This window comes from Elephantulus edwardii, unplaced genomic scaffold (genome assembly GCF_000299155.1).
Source record: "Elephantulus edwardii isolate Elephantulus edwardi_28Jun2011 unplaced genomic scaffold, EleEdw1.0 scaffold00102, whole genome shotgun sequence".
Lineage (NCBI taxonomy): Eukaryota > Metazoa > Chordata > Mammalia > Macroscelidea > Macroscelididae > Elephantulus > Elephantulus edwardii.
This window is the reverse complement of record NW_006399852.1, coordinates 2,093,372-2,113,605: the sequence shown is the minus strand read 5'-3', so window position 1 is coordinate 2,113,605 and position 20,234 is coordinate 2,093,372. Positions and strand designations below refer to the sequence as shown.

General features: G+C 44.0%; 1 protein-coding gene across 1 annotated transcript in view; it reads left to right on the top strand.

Moving 5' to 3' along the window:
• The window catches only part of SASH1 (SAM and SH3 domain containing 1), a 283,556-nt gene that overhangs the window by 173,286 nt on the left and 90,036 nt on the right, over nucleotides 1-20,234 (top strand). Inside the window, exons 5-8 of the mRNA XM_006891650.1 lie at nucleotides 8,950-8,990; nucleotides 13,388-13,474; nucleotides 14,607-14,609; nucleotides 16,013-16,122. Of these exons, the coding sequence (XP_006891712.1) occupies nucleotides 8,950-8,990; nucleotides 13,388-13,474; nucleotides 14,607-14,609; nucleotides 16,013-16,122 (241 nt within the window). The remainder of the gene's footprint in view (nucleotides 1-8,949; nucleotides 8,991-13,387; nucleotides 13,475-14,606; nucleotides 14,610-16,012; nucleotides 16,123-20,234) is intronic.

Below are 20,234 nucleotides of genomic sequence, written 5' to 3'. Positions count from 1 at the left end.
AACTTCTCCAGTGGACTCTTGCATTCATTTGACTTCATAGCTTCATGTTACTTTTTTCCCCAACTGAGGAGGACCTGAAGCACCTGCCGCAGAGTGTCAAGGACTGCAGCCTACAATATGGATTGAGGCTCAATGTCAAGAAGACAAAGATTCTCACCACTGGACCAATTGGCAGCATCAGGATGGATGGTGAAGAGATCGAGATTGTACACAGCTTTAGTTTGCTTGGCTCCATAGTCAACAGTCTTGGCACCAGCAGCCAGGAAATTAAAAGGCACATTGCCATGGGAAAGTCTGCTGTTAGGGACCTCTCCAAAGTGCTGAAGAGCAGTGGTGTCTCTCTGGAGACTAAGGTGCATCTGATACAGGCCATGGTCTTCGCAATCACCTGTTATGCATCAGAGAGTTAGACAATGACCAAGGAGGATAGAAGGAGAATTGATGCCTTTGAGCTGTGGTGCTGGAGAAGAGTATTAAGAATACCATGGACTGCTAGGAAAACAAACAGATTTGTCCTGGAGAGGGTTAAACCGGGTGGCTCCTTGGAGGCAAGGATTCTGAGGCTCCGTCTAACTTACTTTGGACATGTTGTGAGGAGAGACCGGTCCTTGGAGAGGGACATCATGCTTGGGAGGGTGGAGGGACGGCGCAGGAGGGGAAGGCCCTCTATGAGGTGGATTGATTCAGTGACTGGGATAATTGGGATGGGCGTGTCAGAGACAGTGCGATTGGCACAGGACAGAGCAGAGTTTAGGGCTGTTGTACATAGGGTCGCTATGAGTAGCAGGCGACTCGACGGCACATAACAACAAACAACATTTTGTTTTTGTTGTTTTGAGATTATGCACAATGGAACATACATCAATTTAATGATTTCTCCACATACAACTCAGTGACACTGAAGACGCTCTTCAGGTCGGGACCTTCCTTTTTAGTGTTGTTTCATGAGCTCACTGTACCTACCCTAAGATTCCTTTCTAATCTTTCATGTTGATGGTGTAAATTTGACCCTATATAGATAGATCTTTAAAGATCATAGAAGAATGATTTGGGCAGACATTATTTACTAGTTCAACTGTTGGGATTTTTTGTTGTTGTTGTTATTTTTTTTATATATATTCAAGGGTCGTTTATCTTTCAGGCATAAAGATTACCTCAAGGCAATAGTTTTACAGGTTCATCCCTGTGGTCCCAGAAAGCTTTGATTATATGACAGTTGAAATTCCGTTCTACATCTTCCCCCTTTTGATGAGGATTCTTTCATAGACTCTTGATAAAAATATTACAGTGTGATAGACAAATACCATCTGGTTCTTCTGATCTCCTGGCCCAAGAGCCAAGTTTTATGGAGGCAAATAACCACGTATTCCATTTCCTCTTCCTGGATCTTATCCTTTCTCTGTTGCTCCAGGTACATCAAGACCAAATCATTGTGCCTTTAATCCAACTTTCCAATTTAAGACCTTAGACATGTCTCAAAATTAGGAATTAGAAAAGTTGACCTCTTAGTTTCAAATATGCAGGTGACTCTCAGACTCGTATCTCCAATCTCAGGCAAACCTTCAGCAACTCCCCTGAACACCCAGGGATGGAAGATGACACATTGTCCTGGAGTCAGAGCCAGAACAACCCCTAGCTTCATAACCTGCTGCTGGGTGTGTTAAAATCTGAGGCTGTACATTGCACATGAGGAGATTGTCCTTTTCCTTTCTCCCTGAGCTGCTGGTGGATTTGATCCTCTGGATTAACAGCACAGCCCCTTATGGGCAGTGTCAGCAGGGCTCTCTCCCCTGATTATCGGACTCATAAAGTCAACCATGTCCTTAATAACTCCACGTGGATGTTTACTAAGCACCTCAAACTTAACTCTTGATTGTTCTCCCTACTCTACAGCACATTTTAGTTGCCATGGTGACTGCTGCTATGGGTTCTAGTGTGTCAGGGAGTGTGACGATGGCACAGGATAGGACAGAGTTCAGATCTGCTATTCATAGATAGGGTCAGTGTGAGTCATACTCAACTTGACAACACCTAACCACCGCCACGACAGCACCTTTTAAGAGCAGCCTTCTCTGACAACCCCATGCCTGGCCAGCCTATCTAGCCAGCTTCAGTTCCATTCAGAACTGCAGGAGAGCAGGGTCTAATTTGTCGTGATGCTCGACTCCTAGTGGGAGTTTAACAAGTGTTTATGGAAAGATAGAATGAATGAATTAGTAAATGAACGATTTAGTGAAATTATTATGAAGACAGGACAGAGGGCATACTGGCCAAGTTCCTGAGCTGCTGCTGCTGCTGCCTAACTTGCTTCTCTCGTTTAATTCATCATTTCCTTTCATTTAGAAATTTTCTTAAGGCTAACAGATTTTCAGGAACCTGAGGGAAAATGTATCCATTTAATCAGTCATTGGGTCTGATGGTTGTATTTATTGTTGAAAATAAATTTGTTAAGATTGAATCTGTTAAAAAAAAGAAGATTGAATCTGTTGTTGTTTGGCCTCGAGCCACCGTAGCTGACCCTCCAGCAGGTTTTCAGAGGTTGTAAATCGCATGCAAAGATTGTTCATCCTTCTCCCACAGTGCAACTAGTGGATTCGAACTGCGTGCCTTTGGGATTACAGTGTAACTTCTTACCACTCGGCCACCAGAGCTCAGTCCTTAATCCTTGCTGATGACTAAATGCAGCTATGTTTTCCAAATCTATCAAGATGATGATTTTTGTTTCCTAGTTATTGAAATTCTCATCCCTTTTACCCCAACAGTGAAAGTGACAAAGTGAATGGTGACAAAACCCCCGCCCCTCTGCTTTTTCTAACTGATTTCTAAACATTCATTTCTTCCACTAGGAGACCCGTAAATACCCCTTTTACTTTCTGCCTTCAATATTTCGAATTTGGTTGTTGTTGTGTACCAAGCTAGAACTGACCACATAGCTGATTCTCCAGCAGCTTTTCAGAAGCAGTAAATTACACAGGAGGAGTCTGACCCCCTTTTTCTTAGGGAGCAGCGGTTGGATTTGAGCCGCATGCCTTTGGGTTGGCAGCACAATTCCTTACCACTATGCCACCAGAGCTCCCTGTGTTGATTACTTCACTGCTTTTCATGCCTGCTGAGACAGGAGGAAGCATTGCACATCCCCGCTCTGCCAGCTCCCATTTGCTGGGACCATTCACCATCTGCAAATTAAACTTCAAACGGTGTCATTTCCCCCTTTGAAAAACTGATGGGTGGGGGAAGCCTCGCACTTATGAAACACTGGAGTATTAATCTTTGACCAGCATCTAGGCTGGGAACTAGTGAATGATTTTTAGCTTCAACCCAGCAAGAATAGAGAGACTGCACTGCCCTCTGCAGGCTTCCTGGGAAAATGCAGGCGATAACTAGGACAACTTGCCACAGCCAAGGTTCCAACACTAATATAAATCATTCAAGATGAGTGGTAATTTGAAGAGGAAAAGAAGGAAAATTTTGCAAGTCAGCATTTTAAAAGAGAAAACGCAATTAGATTCTGTGGTAGCTGCATAGTAATGAGAACTTGCCTTTTCCTGTGGTAGAAGTTCTGACATATTTTTATGGTGCTAGACTATCCCATTGGGGGGTCTCTGGTAGCCTAGACAGGAGACAGCTGTGCTGTCAGTTCCCAGGTGGGTGGTTTAAATCCATCAGCAGCTCTGAGAGAGAAAGATAGGCATTCTCCTCCTGTGCAGTTTCCAGCCTCTGAAAACCTGCTGGAGGGTCAGCTCGGAGTCAGTATTGACGCCTTCGCAATGAGTTTTAAGCAGCTTTCCCACTTATGAGAAAGAATAAAGTCTAGATTAATTTTCCTGCTGCTGGGTCACTTCTGGCTCACAACAACCCTCCATCAGGTGTATGAAGCTGTAAACCTTTACAGGAATAGACTGCTCAGCTTTCTCCTGAAAAGTAGCTGGTGGATTCAAACTGCTAGCCTTTTGGTTAGCAGCTCAGCATATAAATCACCACTTCACTGGAGCTCTAGGAAGAATGAACTAGAATGAACCACTGATGTTTTCAAGAAGGAACCTCTGCCACTGAGTTAGGATAATCTCCTACAAACCCTGGAGGACAGAGATGTCCAGGTGTCCAGGGATGGCCATTCAGATGGAAGCAGACCGTTCTGTTTTTATCCCTCAGACTGGCTCGTGGATTCAAACCACACAGTCTTTGGTTAGCAGCCAAATGCTTTTATCATCATTGCCTTGCCTGGGCTCCTTTATGAAGGCCGGAACAGAGATAATGGGTATGCACATCTCATCTAGACTCAGGAAGGCAGGAAATGCACTGGGGAGGCAGCGGTTGCTCTGGAGAATGCTGGATCCCCTCTCTGTCTCTTGTAGGTTCTCAGAACCATGACCCTTTCCTTAACTCCCAAAGACCATAGTCTCTGGTTGAGTCAGGATTGAAGTCACACAGTAACATTCCTTAAACGGAAGAGGTTTTCCTTCCAAATCAGTACAGGTCTAAAGAAAAGTTGCATTTCTTGAAACCATTTTCCTATAAAACCCTCGTTGTTGTTGTTATGTGCCGTTGAAAAACCCTTTCTCTTAGAAAAGTGAGAGTTGACATCTGTTTTTAAATCTATTTTGTGTTTAACTCACTTTATCAAGAGCTAAGCAGTGTTTGGCATACTTGATCCTTAGAAAATTAGGTCACGATTTCCCTAGTCCTTGCTGCTGTTGGTGAGTTGGAACGAGCTCATGGCTGACTCTCTGGTAGGTTTTCATACTTTAGTCTTGTTTTGTTGTTGTGTGTGTTGTCAAATCAGATGTGACTGGCACAGGAGGAGATTGCCCCTGCTTCTCCAGCGGAGCATCTGGTGAGTTCGATCCGTGCACCTTTGGGATTGCAGTGCAGCTTCTTGCCAGTCAGAGAGGCAGTAAATTCTGTGGGAGGAGATTGCCCAACTTTCTCCCCCAGAGCAGCTGGTGGATTCAAATCATGTACTTTTCTGTTGGCAGCACAACTCTTTACCAACATGGAGCTAATGGGGATCATGACGCTATGTTCCAAGCTGTTCAAGTAAGGTGAATTGATGCATACGACAGCAAAATACTATGGAATATAAAAAATCCAAACCTTAGTTTGAATATTATTTGAAGATTTTTAGTTATTAATCTCAGCTATCTGCTGCTCTCTGTTCCTTTTTTTAATTTTTTTTTATTTTTGCATGACCTTCTGAAGCATGGTGGTACAGTGTCTAAAGAACTAATAATTGGAAGGCCAGCAATTCGAACCCACCGGCTACGGTGGGAGAGAATGATGAGGCAGTCTGATTCTGTAAGGTATCGCCTTGGAATCTCTGGACGCAGTTCTCCTTGTCCTGTGTACCTGCTGCAGGTCAGAATCAATTTGTTGGCAGTGTGTTTATACTAACTTCTGAGAGCTCTGGTGGCCTAGTGGTAAGAAGCTGCACTGCAATCCTGAAGGCATGCAGTTTGAACCCACCAGCTGCTCTGTGGGAGAAGGACAATCTCCTCTTGTATGATTGTTATTGTTATGAGCCATCAAGTAGCCTGCAATGCAGCGACCCCATGTACAACAGCCCTAAACCCTGCTCTATCCTGTGCCAATTTTATTGTCTCGGATAGACGCCCCCCCTCCCCCCCAATCACTCCAGTCACTAAATCAGTCCATCTCATTGAAGGTCTTCCTCTCCTGCACTGTCCTTCCACCCTCCCAAGCATGACGCCCTTCTCCAAGGACTGGTGCCTCCTTGCAACATGTCCAAAGTCTGTCAGATGGGGCTTCAGAATCCTTGCCTCCAAGGAGCAGCCTGGGTTTGCCTTCTCCAGGATGAACTTGTTTGTTCTCCTAGCAGTCCATGGTATATTCAGTACTCTTCTCCAGCACCACAGCTCAAAGGCATCAACTCTCCTTTTATCATCCCTAGTCATTGTCTAGCTTTCTGATGCATAGCAAGTAATTGCAAAGACCGTGGCCTGGATCAGGCACACCTTAGTCTCCAGATGGATGTAATTGCTCTTGAGTACTTTGGAGAGGTCTCTGACAGCAGACTTCCCCAATGCAATTTGTCTTTTAATTTCCTGGCTGCTGGTACCAAGAGTGTTGTTGATTGTAGAGCCAAGCAAACTAAAACTGTTAACAATCTCAACCTCTTCACCATGTATCATGATGCTGCCAATGGGCCCAGTGGTGAGAATCTTTGTTTTGATCTCTCTCAGACGATTACTGCCTCTGAAAACCTGCTGGAAAGTTAGCTATGAGTTAGTTACAACTCTACAGTACACAGCTACAACAACAACAACAATGCGGCATGTGCCTCCTTTCCCTCTTCCTCCTCCTCTTTGTCTTCTATGTACTTGTTTGTTCCTATCTTGTCCTGCCTCCACTCAAGCCGTTGAGTTTCATTTCTTCTTCTACACTGATGTATCTCATTTATAATAATAACATTTTTCCTGGATGAATTCGGATGTGAAATGACTGCTTCCTATAATCAGCTTAGGCCAGCCCCCTGGAGAGGCCGTCATGTTGGCAAAAGCAGGAAGTTAGGCAAAGAGGAAGACCTTCGAGGAGATGCTTTAACACAGCGGCTACCACATGGGCTCAAACTGAGTAACTTGTGGGGCTGGTACAGGATTTGGTTCTGTGTCCCAGGGTCCCCGTGAGTCGGTGACACCTAATGACAGAAGAACTTTGTTTTTGTATGGAAAGGAGATGGAAGGCTAGACTGTAGAAGCTAACTTTTGACAAAGTTGACGACACAGATGATGTCCCTGACATTTTCTGTGCTCATCCCACTAGCACTTGTCCTTTACACCCATTTCTTCCTGGTTCTTTGCTTGAACTCTACTGTCTAGTTTACAGTAAGTCGGCCAGATTTTGGAACCACCTGAAAACCATTTCTACCTTACATACTTGGTCTTTTTATTCTGAAATGGAACCCTGTGGTTCAATACAGCAGCCAGATTGAAGAGGAGTGGCTTGTTCAATCAAGTATCTTTTAGCAACCTGTATCTACCAAAAACCCCACTAAAACCCCAAAAAAACAAAAACACAAAAATCCAAACACCCAGACAAACCAACACAACTCACTGGTTTAGTTTCTGACTCACAAGGACCCTCTTGAGGCTATAAATGATAACCAGAGGAGGCTGCCCATGGATTTGAACTGACAGAGACATGCAGTCTTGGGTCTCGCAGCCCAGCCAGTTATACTCTTGCTGTTGTGTACTGTCATGTCAGGACCAACCTGTAGCTGACTCTCCAGTGGATTTTCAGAGGCAGTAAATCACACACGAATAGACTGCTCATCTTTTTCCTGCAGAGCTGCTGGCAGATTCAAACTGTGTGCCTTTGGGTTGGCAGCACAATTCCTTACCACTAAGAAAACAAACAAGTCTGTCTTAGAGAGAATGAAACCAAGTTTCCCCTCAGAGGCTAGGATTTTGTAGCTCTGGCTCACATACTTTGGGCATGTTGCCAAGAGTGACACTTAGAATGCAAGGATAGTTGGAGCTCTCTAAGGAAGTCCCGACCTTGAGAAGGACGTCTTGCTTGGAATGGTGGAGGGGCAGTGCAAGAGAGGAAGACCCTGAATGAGATTGATTGACACAGTAACTGGGGCAACGGGGGTAGGTGTGTCAGAGCAGTAAGACTGGCTCAGGATGAGGCAGGCTTCAGAGCTGTTGTACAAAGGATGGCTATGTGACTCGACCGCACATAACAAACAAGCACCTGAGCTAATTCTACAAGATACGTGGAAAATCCCCACCTAGTTCTGCCTCTCTTCCCATCATTTTGTTTGATACAGTTCAGGTCTTGTCTCTCATCCTCTATCTTCACATGCATCTAGATCTTTCCTTTTGCAGACCTCCTCTTCTTCCTTCTTCAGGGTGGATAAGCTTGTAAAGATTCACTGCTAGTTATCTTCTTCTGAAGATGCCTATCTCTTCTCCTCATGTGGGTTCCTTCTTCCTTATTTGCCCTGTCAGCAAGCCTGAGGATATATATACTAAACTTGTTGAAGCACAAGTTGGCCCTACCAATGAGATATCTTGCCTTCAGCTCTGCTTGCCCCTTTCTGTGACTCCCCATTTTCCTATCCTGTGGTTTCCCAGCCTTCCTGCTTCAAGTTGGTGTTTGTGTGTGTATTTTCTGGAGAAATGATTGATGCATTGATTTGGGGCTGTGTTCACTTCTCAGATTGATTACGTTCATCTGTATTCAGATCATGAACTGGCCAGTGAGGAGGGAGAAGGCTTGGCCAACTGTGATGTCTACACATGTTTCAGCTCTCCTGGACACATTTTAAAAATGTTGGGGGTCATTTGCCATCATGAAAAAATGTGGGCTGCTCTTATAAAAGTGCAGATCCTGGCTTCTCTTTGGGCAGTCAAATCCAGGGTACCAGCTCTAGGAGAGGCCAGTTTTCTGCCTGTATGTGGTCGAGGAAAGTCCTTGCTTCCTTCAGCAGGAAGGTCAGGACTTCCTTAGAGAGCTCCAACTATCCTTGCCTTCCAAGTGTCAAGGGGTTTCCTCATTTAGGGGACCCAACTCCAAAGAGACATGCTCTACTCTTGGCAGCTCCTTCTTGGTGGTGTCACAGGCCCCCTCCCCTCCTTCTGCCCCTCTCCCCCTGCCCCTTGTCACTCATAGATAAAAGGTGTAATGAGCCATTCATTCCCTAGAGAAGCCCCTCTCGCATTGGGTTAGGTCTGTGAGGGGGGATGCAGTGGTCTGGCACTCCAACCCTGATCCTTTTACAACTGTTTGGTTCATCAGATCATGTGAGATCATTTCATAGCTTTCATGTGATAACACTACACATCTGGATTTGAGGGACGCACATTCCCTGACATGTGGGTACTGTCCTGTGAAAATGGTACCATCACTGGGTCAAACAACTGAGGAGGACGTCTCTGTTCTCCTCAAGGTGCCCAGGGATTTGACCTTTTCTTCATTCTTTTGCAGGACTCCTCTCCATAAATCAAACTCAGAAGACGGTTCTATAGGTAAGTCCAACTTTTCTAGACTTAATGATGAAAATTATTATTTTCTCTTCACTTTATACAAAGCAAATATTTCAAACTACAGTGTTCACAAAGAATTCTTTCACCCAGAAATAAATGTGGTCAGGATTTCTATGCATAATTTTGCTCTCTCTCTTTCTTATTTTCCTTTTTTTAAAAGTGTAATTGGGATCATACTCACTTGATAATATTTTTTCAATTGCATGTGTCGTAAACATTTTCCCACTTGATTAAATATCCTTAATAGTGTGATTTAAAGGCTATATATTATTCATATTTGATATGCCATAATTTAATGAACCAATTTCCTCTTTTTGAGCTTTAAGTAGACTCTTTTTTTAGATTCTTTTTGGTGGGTTTTTTTTCTTTTCTGTCAAGATGAATGGTGCAGCCATTTAAAAACAAACCAAACCAAACAAACACCACCCCCCCGCCCCGCCCCGAACAAACACCTCCTTCCTTAGGACAGATCTGTAGACTTGAAACTTTTAGATCAAAGATTATACTTAAGTTAATTCTTATATAGAAAGCTATGGTAGTACAGTGGCTTAAACACTCAACTAACCACACATCAGTGGTTTGAACCTGAGGGAGAAAGATCTGTAAAGATTGTTGTTGTTGCTGTAGGTGCCATCAAGTCAAGTCTAATTGATAGACCCTGTGAGTAACAGAGCTGAGCCCTGTTCTATCCACTCCTGTCCTCTTCATCTCTGTACACATGAGCCATTGTTACAGTTACTGTATCAGTCCATCTCACTGAGGATCAGTCTCTCTTTCGCTGACCCTCCACCTTTCCAGGCATGGTGCCCTTTCCCCAGGACTAGCCTCTCCTAGCAGCATGCCCAAAGAATGTGACATGAAGTTTCACCGTCTTTGCCTCCCAGGAGCATTTTAGATGCACTTGGAAATCCTATGGTCTAGTTCTTCTGTATTTTACAGGCTAACTAGAAGTCACAATTTGCTCAACAAAGTGTTGTTTTGAGTTGGTTTTTTTTAAGATGTTACATATTCTTCACATCTCTTTAATTGATTATTGATTTAATAGCCACTTTAATTATATATATATCACAAACAAATAACACACACCCCCCCAAACTCATTGCTGTTAGATTGGAACTGACTCAGCTTAAGTGGGTTTTCAGAGGCTGTAAATTGCATAGGAAAAGATTGCCCATCTTTCTCTCATGGAGATGCTGGTATGTCCAACTGCCAGAGAGGTGTCACCTTTAATTCAGCAGCCCAACTCTCTGTAGACAATGTCCCAGGGCTTCCTTTATATATGCAAGTATGTGTGTGCGTGTGCACACACACATACACATACACACACACACACATGCTCACACACACTCTCAAACTCATTGCCATCAAATGTGAACAGATTCATAGCTGATCCTTCAGCTTTTTGGAGGCTGTAAATAGCACAGGAAGACAGTGCGCCTCCTTCTCCACTAGAGCAGCTCTTGGATTCCAGCCACCTACCTGGGATTGGCAGTGCAGCTTCTTACCCACTGGACTCTCAGATCTTGCGTGCACATGCACACATGCACGTTTATAAATGCACATAAAGTCTTTGCTGTGGTTCATAACATACACAGCAAAATAGACTCCGGTTCAACTATTTCCTCCCTGTATAATTCAGTGACTTTGAGTGCATTCTACGGTTGTATAGTTATTTCTATGTCCCTTTGGAGAAGTTTTCCTCTTTCATTAACATAAACTCATTGCTCCCTGAGGTCCATTCTGGCCTTTACAATTACTGTTGTCCCTTTGATTCCAAATAGATAGTTTTTAAAAGAGCATAGTGGTCAAAGCAGATACTTTTATCAGTGAAGATAGATCACTACTTAGTTTTAAGAAAACTACAGGGGATGTTTCAGGTATAAAGTGTATAGATGATCTCAGGCCTATAGTTTCAGGGGTTCATCCAGCCTCCATGGCTCCAGAAAGTATAAAGTCAAGGAAAATGTGAAATCTTGTTCTACATGTTCCTCCTTTTGATAAGTATTGTCCCATAGAATCCTCGGTCAGAACATTCAGTGATGGTAACCAGATACCATCCACTTTGGTCTCATGGCAAAGGAGACACTTATTCATGAGGTTAATAAGCTGCATATTCCATATACTCCTATACCTGACTCTCCCTCTTCCTCTGTTTCTCTGCATGAATAGAGACCAGCTGATAATGCCTTGAATGGCTATTTAATAGGCTTTTAAACCCTAGGGTACCACACAACAAAGCAGGAGGTAGACCAGAAGAACTAAAGACATTATTATGCCAGTTAACTGGGATATCCCATGAATCCATGACCCTGAACTTTTAAATCAAGGAACCAAATCCCATGAAGTTTTTGATTGTACATAAACAGATTATTGTTGTAAATGTATCTATCACATGACTTTTTATAGGTGTCCAAGTTATTGGCAGCAACAATATTTGGCTGTGTAACTCTATGTAATTCTGTGTGATTTTTCCCCTCCTTCAATATACTAACAGCTTTTCTGTTGAGGTCAGAGGGTGGACAGGAAGCCTGGCAAGGTGATGATGAGTAGAACAAGTGCTCAGATCAGGCTGCCTAAATCCTGACCCTGTCAATGTACTTGTTATACCACTGGTTAAGCTACTTCTCTCTCTAGGTCTCAGTTTTCTCATCTACTAAAGGAGAACAGTATTGTTCATACATTAAGAGTGTTCACTGACATGTGCCATCACGTAACAAGATGCCATGTAAGCCACAGCTATTAGCATTTATTATAAAACTTTACCTACATTTCAGAGACATTAAAATTTGGGGGTGAGAGAAGAATAGTTTACACTCAAAGAAAGACATTCTCATCTCAAATTACTCCAGATAAAGGTTGAGTTATTTAGAATCCTCATTCTGTTTTAACCACTGGAGGCTGGTCTTTGCTGTAGGATTTCCCCAGAGACAGCGGGCCCCGTCATGCTGGCCTTCGGAATATAGGACATCTCCGGCTTCCCAGATCCAGTTTCATTCCCTTTGCTCTGGGGTTGTCAGAATTAAATGTGGGCCTCTTGTTTTGACAAATGATACCCTTTCCAGCCAGGGAGCACCCTGGGAGGGGTTTCCACATGTCTGTCTCATTCAGCAGCGCTTGGCACCACCAGTCTAGACTATGGAAACCCACACACATCTCTCTGTGGGCCCCGTTTCCAGTGGTCCCGAAGCCACCAGACACCACATGGTGACTCACCTTCTGCTAGGACCCTGCCACGTCATCCGGCACATACAGCTGCTGGTTTTTATCTATAAAGAAGAGAAGGCTTTGCCCTTTCATTTTGCTTATTTCCCCTTTCCCTTTGCTTTTAAAAAAACTGCTGCACGTCAAGGAGAACTCTGGTGGCAAAGTCCGGAGGGAGGTGAACTGCTAACCCAGACGCCTCTCTGCCGGTTCGAATCCACCAGCTGCCCCAAGGGAGACAAATGGGCAGTCACCTGTTGTGCATTTTTTCACAGCTTTGGACCCTAAAGGAAGGAAACTGTGCCTTAGTTCTGACTTGACAGCAGTGATTTGCATTCTGTTGATTGTCTATTACTGATGATCAGACCCCAGCCACATATTAAAAACACCTGGTTACAACAGTGAGTTTATTTTCACTTGAAAGTCATCCAGAGCAGTCAGGGAAGGAAGGCAGGGACTGGGGACGAGGACCTGATTGTGGAAATCACAACAGGATGACAGTCCGTTTTACTTGTTGTTGTGTCCCAGGTCAGCTGTGGGTAGGTTATGCGGTAACCTGAGGGCCAGAGCGGTGGAAAGTATACTCTTCTTTGTCTTAGCTAGATCCATGCCAGCTGTACCCCTTAGGCGGACAGCCTTGGTAAATGCCATAAACTCGTGGAACCAGCTATGTTAGTCTGTTGACCAGTAGGCATGCGACATACCAACCATACTGTCCCCTTGGATAGACTTGGAGCAACAGGAATAGCCAAGGGTAGAGAAACAACCACCACCACATTGAAATAGGAGAAACAAAACATCCTCACTCCATACAGCCTCCTATTTGGGGTGTAGTTAAAAGCTTGTGGCTGAGACCAAAGGGGGGATATGCCACAAAACAAAGCAACATCAGACCTGCTAGGTAAACAAACATCAAAGTGAATGCAAGGACATGCATTCTGCGTGCCTTTTTGATGTCTGTTCACTTCTTGTCTGAACCCCACTGTCCCGTTTCTGGGTTCTAGGAAATTTGCATTTCTTTAAACAACTTTGTAGGCATTTCTCTGTCTTTCACAAACTAAAAAAGTGATCTTCCCCAACCCCTTAAATGAAAGTATTCTTACAAGTTTTGAATGATCAGGAAGATGCTACTTTTGTTATTAATGAATTTATTGCTTGTGTTTTTTCTTCCTTTTAAGGAAAAGGAGATTGGAAGAAGAAAAATAAGTATTTCTGGCAGAACTTCCGAAAGAACCAGAAAGGAATAATGAGGCAGACTTCAAAAGGTACAGTAACACAGCCGGCAGACAGTGGGGCCTTTTAGTTGTTGAATGTTAAGAAGTCTGTGCCGCTGATCTAGATGGGTGCGGCAAGTTAGGACGACTCATTACATGTGCCTGTAAAATGTGCAACTGTTCCGAGATTCCTGTCATTACTTTAAGACTGTATCCCAAGGCTATCCCCCCACCCTGCCCAGTTAAAGAAAACAAAATAGAGTTAGCCGGCCTTCCTTTTCATAGATCTGACAGCACAGAGCTACAGTTCATCTTCTCAGGCACACCGGCCTCAGGAAGATCTTTACTCTTCACAGACCCAAAGTTCACCAAAAAGCGTAGAAAGGGGAAGCATTTTGTGCCTTTATCATTCTCTCCTAGTCCCACCACCACCCCCTGGGGGCCCCGGAATCTCCTGAACTTTTGATGCTCCTCTGGGGTCATTCACAGGGTTGTTGCCCTGGGAAACCATGGAAGGGTCCTGCCACCATTGGAGGTGGCCCAGGGGGCTTTGTGAAGTGCCCCTGCCCTTCCCTGGGCTTGGCTTTTGTTGTTATTTATGGAGTGAGTCAATAAACCATCCTTCGAGGCCCAGAACTATAATACATGTTTTGTCAGTGCTCAGGGAAGAAGGCGAAACAAAGCCACTTCCAGATTCTTGACCAGCCGAATGAGGCTTTAATTCAGAAATATCAGAGAAAAGCTGAAAGCTACCCACCAGTGGGGACTGTACCTTCCCAGAACCTTCCCTGAGCAGAAGGCTTTTCCAATGATTCATCCACAAGGAATGAGAAAAGGAGATTTGGACGACAGATACAGCACTTGTACACCTGGGGGCCTTGGAAGCACACGCTGTGGTTGGGTTTTTGGTTTTGTTTTTTTCTAGTAGTCCTGAATTTAGGGAGTTAGTCTTAAATAGTCCCCGTTTTCCTTTTTGGTCCATGCCTGGGATCATATGTGTTTTCAAATAAGCTCTGGGGCCTCCCAAAGCCTTATTTAGAAAACAAGGAAGAGGGAGGAGAGAGAAGAGCGAGCGAGAAAGAGGGAGGGAGAGAAGCACAGAAAGAAGGTGGCAAACCAAGCTTTTTGCTCACATGGATTATTTTCACACTCAGCCACCTCCCTTCTCTCTGCCCCCTTGAAGGTGGTGGCACGGAGAGTAAAGGACTAAGCCAGCAAGCTTCTCTTCTCATTCAGCACACACTGTTTTTCTTTTCTGGAAGGAAGATGAGTGGCTCAGGGGACTGATTGGTTACAAATGGTTTTGAGGAGAGGAGACACCAGGGGACATAAATTCTGAGGAAGTCCCTGACAGAAACGGACTCCTCCCCGTCTGCATGCTGCCTCATCACACTGTCCCCATGCACCAAGGGTAGATTAAGCCATAGCTGGGCGTCCTAATGACATCAGGAAGTGTTAACGTGTGCGTGAGAAAGACAGGGCTGAGGAGAAGGATGAGGGCCAGGAATACAGCCTTAATCCCAGTCTTGCATCTTACCACACGCTCTCCCTGACATACCCTTCTCCACACACTGATTCAAGACATAACTGGCCAACACGGATCAAGTTTATTGGAGGTGACAGCAATCTGTTTGCTTTGCAGGAAAGCACTTTAGAAGGAGCCTCACACGAGACTTCTTGTTTCCTCAGTCCTGCCTGCCTTCAGTTTTGAATTGGAAGTGCGCATCTCTTACACTTTGGAGGCATATTTATGACAAAAATGCTTTCAAATGTATACCTCTATTTTACCTTCCCTTCCGTGAACTCAGAATGCTTTACTTCCATGATTTTATTTATTTGAGCTCATCCTCTGAAAAACAACCTTATAACTTAAGGTTTCACAAGACCCCAGACTGTATTTTGTATTTGTTCGTTAGCTTTCCTTTCTTCTGCCATGACAGTGGATTCCTTCCTACTCCAATGCAAAAAAAAAAAAAAAAACCCTCCCCACCCCCCATGTGGAAAACAAATACAATAACATCGGACCCAAGGAGCCTTGGATGGCTGTTAAGTGTGAGCATTTACATTAGGTATGTGTCCCACCTTTAAGTCCCCTTTTTTCCAGAGTGCCTTTCTTACTTAGTTCCCCCGTGACAGAAGCTCTGGCCATCTGGAAGGATGTTTCTGTGACAGAATATGTATGTTCTTGAAGCCCATTTCCCAGATTACATGAGCTTATCGGCTTCCTATGGTCACTGAGTGGCACAAATGGTAAATGTTGGGCTACTTACCAACCGGTTTGTATCCCCCAGAGGTGTCTTTGGAGAAAATCAATGACTGTTTGCCTCTAAAAGCTCATAGTTGTGGAACGCTCTCATGGATTGCTGTTCTGCTGTGACACGTATAAAGTCACGATGAGTTGGAATCAACTCAGCTGCAGTCAGCACTGACTTCCCAACGTGCAGCATGGCGGGTACCCTCTGCCTCATTAGTACCATAGTGGGGTACAGAGCATCATTCTTCAGCCCTCCGTGATACCCTGTCATGACTGGCATTCTGCCTCGTCCTCCTCTAGTGTTTGTTTTCTTCTTCTTTCTCTTCCATGTGCAGAAGATGTTGGTTATGTCGCCAGTGAGATAACCATGAGTGACGAGGAACGGATTCAGCTCATGATGATGGTCAAGGAGAAGATGATCACCATTGAGGAAGCCCTGGCGAGGGTAAGCTTGCAAGCATCGGGTTGGCATCTGCTTGACCTCCTCACGTTAAACGTGTTTGTAGAATCAATCTAGACACCTGTGGTCAACTAGGAGTTCTGGTAGTATTGTAGTTAAGCACTGAGCTGCTATCTGAGAGGTTGGATATTTTCATTTACTAGCCACGCAGAAGGAGAAAGACATAGCATTTTGCTTCTATTATAAAGATTGATGTTGATTGTATAACAGTGCTTTTCAAGGAAAAGAGTTAATTGGGGGGGAGGGGGTGGGCAGGGAGAAAAAAAAGTTGCAAATAAAGATACCATTTGACCCAGCAATTCCACTACTGGGAATATACCCTAAAGAGACCATAAATGACATCCAAGTAGATATATGTATACCCATGTTTATCGCAGCTTTGTTTACAATAGCAAGGAGCTGGAAACAACCTAAATGCCCATCAACAAACGAATGGGTGGAGAAGCTGTGGTATATTCGCACAATGGAACACTATGCTGCATTGAAAAACAAGGAACTCATGCAATATTATTCAAAATGGGTGGACCTGAAGGACATTATGCTGAGTGAGGTATCTCAGTCACAAAGGGACAAATGCTATATGGTGCCACTGTTGTAGAATGAGGCTGGCATTGGGGTGGGGGTAAGACTGAGAAAAACTGGATGAAATATGTTTACGGCATTGAAGTCTATGGGGGAGAGAATAGTCTAAAAGTATTATATTTTAGGGCATTATTTTTATCGTAGGAGTATGCAATGAGGGTTGCAGAGTGGATTGTATTTGGGGGTGGGGGGGTTGGCGAGGTGCAGGGGGGATTGTGTACCAATGAGGGAGTTTTGCTTTTCAAGGAGAGGAGCAAATAGGGCGGAGGGGTTTGTGTGGGGAGAAGGGTGCAACAATGAATGGAATCCCAAAATCTCTGTAGATGTTCATTGAAATGAAAAATAAACAACCTAAATTAAAAAAAAAAAAGTAAATTACTTAAAATGTTAAAAAAGAAAAGATTGTTCTTGTTGTGTACGGTAGATTTGGAACCAACCCATGGCTGATCCTTGAGTGGGTTTTCAGAGACTGTAAATTGTATGGAAGGAGATTGTCCATCCTTCTGTGGAGCAGCAGGTGGCTTTGAACCATGTGCCTTCAGGATTACAGCGCACCTTCTTGCCATTAGGCCACAGAGAGCTGTGGAGACTTTATAGGAAGTTGAACCCTGTCCTGTCCCTATCATCAGGGAGCTCTGGTAGCCAACTTATAGGTGACCCTGGAGCATGTTTGCAGAGGCTGTAAATCACATGGGATGAAATTGCCCATCTTTCTCTTGAGGGGCAGCTGATGGATTCAATCCACTTGGCTTTGGGTTGGCAGCACAACCCCTTACCACTAAATCTTTCTAGCCCAGTGGTGACCATTATGTACCCAAATTATCAGGTGCCAATATTTATTCCATTTTACTTCCCATTTGTACAGTCTACCTTCTGAAATCAAATTTTCACGTTCAGTGAATACATAAATAAATCCACTAAATACAAGTGATTATTTGTGGACCACATTAATGAGATAAAAGCCACTTTGATGCCATTGCAAAATTGTCAAGCCTTGTGGAAATCTTAATAAACAACATGCTTAGAAGAAAGAAAACTTTCACACAACTACAGAACCACTGATGAGTTCTAACTTTACCGAGAAGTAGAGTCTTAACAACCGTACTCAGTTTAGTTTGGTATGTCTGAGTCTAAATCTCAGTAACACTGTCAGCAGCCCCTGATTCCACCTCACAGTGACCCTCTGACTTTCTGAGGTTGTGAATCTTTGTGAGAGAAGACAGCCCACCTTTTCCCTGCAGAGCAGCTGGTGGGTTCAGATCACTGACCTTTCGGTTAGCAGCCTGACACACACTGCCACCCAAGCTCCTCTAAACTTCCTCAGCTTATTGTTGCTGAGTCAGTGTTACACTGAAAAGGGGCAAAAAAAAAAAAAGAATATATTTGTCATGGACTTGATGGCTCTTTTGGCTTTGAGAACTTTCCTTAATGCCAGGTGTCTTACGTCAACTTCCCTAGAAACAGAGCCTGAACAGTGTTTGTGCAAATGAGGGATAGAAGGAGGGCTGTCCAGAGAGGCCTGTAGTTGGAGAGGCAGGAAAAGGGGCTGGACAGACATGAGCTTGCGGTCTGTCAGCTTCCACCTGATCCCACAGGGAGTGGGGCACTCTGGAGACTGGATTCCATCTCGGGGCTTGTCCTGTCTGAGCTGAGAAGGCTACACGCTGACAGGGGAAGGGGAGCATCCTCGTAAGCACCTCTTGTGAGCCACAAGCAGTTCTCCGGCACAGGCGGGAGTCCTGAGCCAGTACTGGCCATAGGAAGCATATGATAGGTGAGCAGGCGTGTGAAAGGACCCCAGGCGGCCGGTGCCCCAGGGTCCAGATTATGATCTGAGAACACTTCTGTCTTAGAGATTCATTTCTTTGTAGCAGAGCTGAGCTTCAATCACAGAGACCCGTGCACATAAAGTGGTCTGTGGAGAGCACCCCTCAGAAGCCAGCGAAATGATTGAGGACACTTTTAATAGGACTTGTAAGGAGACAATGGGAAGGCTTTATCTCAGAGAAGCAGCAGAAACGAGCTCCGTCACTGTCTTCAAGTATATGAAGGCTTGTCTAACAGGATGTACTGAAGACTGTTGTTTTAATCTGCAGAGCGCAGACTGAAAGGAACAAAATTAAAATTGTAGCTGGAGGGGGTTTGCATTAGGTGTGCAGTGAATGTTCCAGACATTATAGACTCTCTCTCCTGGCAGTCTTTAAGCTGTTATTGTTGTTATTGTGTACCATGGAGTCAGAACTGAGTCATAGCTGACCTTTCAGCAGACTTTCAGAGGCAATAAATTAATTGCTTTGGGAAAAGATTGTCCATCTTTCTTCCTGGCGGATTTGAACATCCAGAAAGGCATGACCTTTGGCTTAGCATCGAAACTCTTTACTGACTGTAATATTTTGAAATTAGGATAGATACTCTCCAATGGAAGTGGTTACTAAGTGTTAACTGTAGCTTGACTTTTGTCAGTCTGAGAGCTTTGCTGCATTCTCTTAGTTCTTTAAGCAGCCCTGTATGACAGCCTATTGTCATCCCTATTTTCCAGGCAGAGGCACAGGGGGTTAAACGTTACCCAAGGGCCCTGAGCTGGAATTTGGCTTCTGCATCTAAGTTCTTAGTTATTTGTCCATACTATTTGCCTCCTCTTGGTCATCTCCAGTCACATCAATGGTTAGAAAAAAGTTTCAGCGAGCTCTGGTGGCCTAGTGCCAAGAAAGTGCACTGCAGCACCAGAGGTGAGTGGTTCGAATCCACCAGATGCTCTGCTGGAGAAGGAGGGACAATCTACCCCTGTACCAGTCAAATCTGATTTGATGGTACACACACAAAGAGTAATAATAAAAATTTTTAAAAAAGAAAATAGTTTCATGGAGATAAATGATAAGATAAGTATCTTTTCCTGGAGGGACAATGATTTAATGATTTTGCCACAACTCATGTATCTCTGGTGACCCAATATTGTGCTGATCCCATCACATGAGCTGTCACTTTAGAGCTTTTCTGATTTTTTGGTGATGTTCATTTATGGAACATAAGTTGGTCAATGTTCTAACTAACTAACTAACTAACTAACTAACTAACTAACTGTGTGTGTGTGTGTGTGTGTGTGTGTAAAAGTGGCTTTTTAATGGAATCTTAATGCAGTGACATCCTACTGTTATCAAGGAGTTTTCAAGGAGTATAGCTATGGGGATGTGGTCGTCTATAGGGAATTGTACTGGTTTTGAAAGTTGATGCCTCTCAGGTAGTTTAAATCCACCAGCCACTCTATGGGAGAAACATGGACCGTCTCTTTCAGCACAATTTTCAGCCTCAAAAACCCACTGAAGGGTCAACTATGAATTGGTTCCAACTCAATGGCATTGAGTAGAGTAATTGAACTTTCACATGCTCTTTGGAAACATCCTTCACTAAGTTAAATTTGCTACCTCATAGAAAACTTAGAGCACTTTGACTTTGGCTCTTCTGTGGTTTTAAACACAATTGATGCTGAGAAGGGTGGAGAGTCAGTCAAGGAGAGG